The 5,374-nt window shown below is 41.7% G+C and overlaps 1 protein-coding gene across 2 annotated transcripts in view; it reads right to left on the reverse strand.

Moving 5' to 3' along the window:
- Window positions 1-223: 223 nt before the first annotated feature.
- Window positions 224-5,374, reverse strand: part of asmt (acetylserotonin O-methyltransferase) — a 13,398-nt gene continuing 8,247 nt past the window's right edge. Inside the window, exons 6-8 of one of the 2 annotated variants that reach the window (XM_059499444.1) lie at window positions 4,410-4,550; window positions 3,348-3,470; window positions 224-583 (exon numbers count right to left, since the gene is read on the reverse strand). In XM_059499444.1, coding sequence (XP_059355427.1) covers window positions 372-583; window positions 3,348-3,470; window positions 4,410-4,550 — 476 coding nt within the window. In that variant the 3' untranslated portion in view covers window positions 224-371. Of the gene's footprint in view, window positions 584-3,347; window positions 3,471-3,847; window positions 4,045-4,409; window positions 4,551-5,374 lie in introns of those variants that run through there. The other variant, XM_059499445.1, reaches the window with a different exon arrangement.

Genomic DNA, 5,374 nt, shown 5'->3' on the forward strand with positions numbered 1-5,374 from the left:
GATATTGCTGAAAAATAATTGGTGTAGGAATAATTTTCACTCAGAAATCGCAAATAAATTTCACAGTTACTTACAAAGAAATGGCTTATAACACATTAAATGAAATCAAGAAAAAGTGAACATAGTATTTCTTCGTAATCATTCTTTGTTTAATTTAACTTGAAATTGTTTTTTTCAGTGCCGCTGTGCAGATTTGAAGAGTAAAGCAGTAAAAAGTAAAAGTAAAAGCTGGATCTGAGATCTCCTACAGGTACAACACAGTAAAGTAAATCACTCATCTGTTAAAGCCTGAAAACAGACATAGGTGAACATTAAAAAAAATGTTAAAATGATTTCTGAAGAACAAAAGCCCTTCATGACACACGGTGTGTTTATTTGTGGGCCAGGATGGCGTCGTAGATCTTGCCGGTGTTGTGGATCTGGATGTGTGTGAAACCAGCGGCGCTCAGCAGACGACTGTAATCTGAAGCTTTGCGCTCGCGACCCTCCGTCTGCACCAACATGTTCAGAGAGTAGAGCTGCGCTGTCAGAGGACCAGTGTTATCCTCATACAGCAGAGCCTCCACCAGCAGCACAGCTCCACCTGCACACACACACACACACACACACACACACACACACACACACACACACACACACACACACACACACTGTTATCCTCATACAGCAGAGCCTCCACCAGCAGCACAGCTCCACCTGCACACACACACACACACACACACACACACACACACACACACACACACTGTTATCCTCATACAGCAGAGCCTCCACCAGCAGCACAGCTCCACCTGCACACACACACACACACACACACACACACACACACACACACACACACACACACACACTGTTATCCTCATACAGCAGAGCCTCCACCAGCAGCACAGCTCCACCTGCACACACACACACACACACACACACACACACACACACACACACACACACACACACACTGTTATCCTCATACAGCAGAGCCTCCACCAGCAGCACAGCTCCACCTGCACACACACACACACACACACACACACACACACACTAATGCAGAAGTGTAGAACCAACCCAGGAGATGTGGGAAGCTGCTCTTTCTCAGGAGATGGTTAGGACAGTGCCTTTTCTTCCCCCGGAGGAGGGCCAGGTGGAGAATCCTGTGTTTTGAGTTTTTTTCCTTTCTGGCCACTGGTTCAACAGACCCATATTCTGGAAAAAGAGCAACTTCCTTTTCCTCCAGGGTATCAGGCATATGCCCTGACAGTGAGCGATGCACTGCCTCCTCACTCTAGCCCACGATGTCCCCTATCGCCAGCCAAAGAGATCGTGGCTCTGGGGCATGTTGCCTCTCCATGCATCTCTATCCAGTCCCTCTGGGGACACGGGGAGTCCTGCTGTGATGAGCCAGGACACGATTCCAGCACGACACCCACTGTTCCACCACTACGGGTGCATCTGTCGTCTTTTTGGTGCCACTTGAACGGAGTTTGGAGGCATGGCTTGCGCTGCTCAACCCGTCCCGCTGGCTCATTCAGACAGTTTGACTCAGCTGCACGATTCAGTCTGCCAAGCAACGAGTTTGCTGTCCTAAATGTAAAGGATGCAATCGAGCTTTCCCCTCCAGCCGAGATGAACTCAGGGTTTTACAGCCCTAGTGTCTAAGAAAGGCGTTGGCAGTACAGGGTCCTCTCATTCGGGCTGTCCCTGAGAAAGCACAATCTCATCATCAGGTCTTGAGGGGTGCCAGAAGGTTAGATCCACCTAGGTCACCCCTGCTGCCCTCCTGGGATCTCTCTACTGTCCCGGCTGGCCTTCAGAGCCACAGGACTCAGAAGAGCTTAAGTTCCTGTCTGCTAAGACAGCACTCCTGACTGTGATCACTTACATCAAGAGGGTTGGGGACCTCCAAGCATTTTTGGTGAATGAAGAGTGCCTTGTGTTCCTTCATAAACCAAGCGATGCATCATGTATCATATATGATCACTTCTGTCGGCTTGTTTCATTTTTAACAGGCTGAATGTGTGATTAAACAGAATAATTCAGCAGAAAATCTCAATTCTGTCATTCTTTCATTCGAGTGAACTGTCTCTTTAAGAGGGTGAATTTGAGGTGAAAGAGAGCCTCCTATTGTTGTGAGCAGATGAATTATATAATGAGCTTCTGGTGTTTAGCAGAACGAGACGCTCACAGACCTGAGTTTGTGACGAGTGTTTAGCTGACATTCGCTCATCTATTCTACACACACACACACACACACACACACACACACACACACACACACACACACACACACACACACACACACACACACACACACACACAGTACAGAGTACAGGGAACCAAGCTGATGTTCTTCATTCTTTCCAGAGTGATACTTTCCACAAGTATAACTGCTATATTTCTGGTGGAGAACTACACTACTCATAATCCTAAAGAGAATTTTATCAGAAGAGCTCATTTAATCCCATAAATCATTGCAAAATATGTATCTCAAATAACTGATATACAGTACTGGTTTGACATAAATTAATATTTTTAATGTTTCTGAAAGAAGTCTCTTGTGCTCAGCAGTGCTGCATTTAATAAATTAAAAACTATATAAAATATAATAATGCAGTACAAATTGTAAAATATTATTCTAATGTAAAAAAGCTGTTTTCCGTGTGAATCTCTGTTAAAGTGTAATGTATTTCTGTGATGCTCCGCTGTATTTTCAGCATCATTCCTCCAGTCTTCAGTGTCACATGATCTTAAGAAATCAGAATAATATGATGATTTACTGCTCGAGAAACATTTCTGATTATTATCAATGTTGAACACAGTCGTGCTGCACGATATCTTTGTGGAAACTGTGATACATTTTATGTTTCAGGATTCACAGATGAACAGAAAGTTCAGGAGAACAGCATTTATTTAAATATAGAAAATCTTTTGTAACATTATAAATGTCTTCACTGGCACTTTTGATCAATTTAATGCAATAAAAGCAATACTTTCTTTAGAAAAAAAAATCAACAATAAAAAAGTGATAAAATAATAAAAAGTCTTATAATTGTTTTACTTTAATAAATCAGTTACTAAATTTGCAAAGCATCATGGGATGAGTAGTTAATTTGCTCATTAATAATGTGAAGGACACAGTCATGCGTGTTTATTTTCTTTTTATTCTCAGATCAGAACTGAATATACTGAAGGTATTTTGTGAAAGAAATGAACAGCAGAAATGTGTTTAGAGCAAAGGCTGCTGGGAAAGTGTCTGTTCACTGTTTCGTGTTCACTGTTATACACACCAGTTCAGCTGCTGAGAAGAGGCTAAAGCACAGTGTGTGTGTGTGTGTGTGTGTGTGTGTGTGTACCTGGTCTACAGGACTGGTAAATCTTGGCCAGCAGCTCCACACTCCGCTGGTCGGTCCAGTCGTGCAGGATCCGGGCAAGAATGTAGAGATCGGCCTGTGGGAGCTCGTCCTTAAAGAAGTCTCCTGCCACACACACACACACGCACACACACACACACACACACACAGGAACAAACAATCTACTGATGCATCACTGTTCAGATGGAGCCAGAAACACTCCCGAATCACAATTATTAAACTCACATCATTAGAATGCCAAATCATTTGATCTTATTGTCAAGGATTAATCTGTGCATAGGTCTCATTTTTGGGAAAATAAATATCTAAATTTCATAACTGTGACTTCTGGTGAAACACAAACACAAACTAAAACAACAACAACAACAAAAATGCACAAAAAAGAAATAATAAAACAAAAATGTAAATGAATAATAATAATAATTATAACAAAAAAAAATAATAACAAAATCAATAATAGCATTAGAACATCAATGACACAGACATCTTTACACTGAGCTCATAACACAAGAATATTACATCATCCACTCTGAATGAATTTTGGAAATGTCATATAGATTTGTGTATGGGATGAATGACTGTTCTGATGCTTTATGGGAGTCTTTGCTCTTTTCTGGATCGCGACAGCCGTGAACTATGAGCTTAAGAGCTGCATGAAGATCCTTCAGAAATTCTGCTTCTGTGTTCCAGGAAAGGTTTGAAACAATGCAAATAATGACTCGTGTTCTTTTAAAAAGATAATACAAGCTGTGTTGCCAGATTGGGTGCAATCTTGAATATATGGATTAAAATGAGTTCTGGATTGGCTAGGTTTATATCACTTTCTTTTGGCAGTGAATGTTTTGGGTGTATTTTGGAGAGGGTTGGGAATGGACGACCCAATCTGGCAACCCTGAATAGGACCATCATAAAGAGGTAACTTCAGCACTGACATGACATTAATCTCAGCGAATGTGATGAATCAATCCAGAACAGAACAATAACTCCTCACCTTCCAACAGTATTGATTCCCCTCAGCACACACACACACACACACACTCGTACCTTCACAGAAGCAGATCCGCTCGTCTTGATTGCACACAAAGTGCTGCTGGGATGTCCTCACGACCTTGGGAAGGTCAAAGATGGTGACGGTGGATTCGGGGAAGGCTGACACACACTGTTTGGCGAGAGCGCCGCTGCAGCCTGATCAGAGGAGAGCGAGAACAAGCTTCACATGAGCTTCACACCGCGGGCCACACATTAATATTCTTCATTACAACCATCTGGAGCCTCGGGAACACAGGGAAAGACACTGTCCTTGAGGAGAAACTTTATCCTGACATTATTAACTACCATATAAAACTACCATTCTGTCATTATTTATCATCCTCGCTCTAAAAGGAAAGGCTGCAAATGTGGGTTTTCACAGCACTGCGATAGAGGAAACATTTTTGGATTCCCAAGGAACCTTTCAGTGAACACTTCCTAAAAGAACCACTTTTTTCTTAGTGTCATCCACATTTTAATAACATAAAGACCCTTTGTTTACTATAAAGAACTGTCAGTGGTTCTCTGGATGTCAAAACTTCTTCATGGAACTTCAGCTCAATAAAACAAGTATTTTTTATTATTATTAATATTATTTATCATTTAACCAAATATGACAATTTTGCTGCAAATGTGCTCATTCTCAGCTCATCTGAGATCAAGATGAGTTTGTTTCTTCATCAGATTTGGAGAAATGTAGCACTGCATCAGTGTCTCATCAATGGCTGCTCTGCAGTGAATGGGTGCCGTCAGAATGAGAGTCTGATAAAAACATCACAATAATCCACAGCACTCCAGTCCATCAGTGAACATCTGGAGAAGACACAAGATGAAACAAATCCAGCATTAAGATGATTTTAACTAAAATACAGAGAGTCCATAATCCATAATAACACTTCCTCCAGTGAAAAAGTGTTGTGATCTGAATCAGGAGAGAAATCTGCACAGATCAAGCAGCGTTTAAACAGCTCTAAACAAAT

Source organism: Carassius carassius, chromosome 19 (genome assembly GCF_963082965.1).
Source record: "Carassius carassius chromosome 19, fCarCar2.1, whole genome shotgun sequence".
NCBI classification, from domain to species: domain Eukaryota; kingdom Metazoa; phylum Chordata; class Actinopteri; order Cypriniformes; family Cyprinidae; genus Carassius; species Carassius carassius.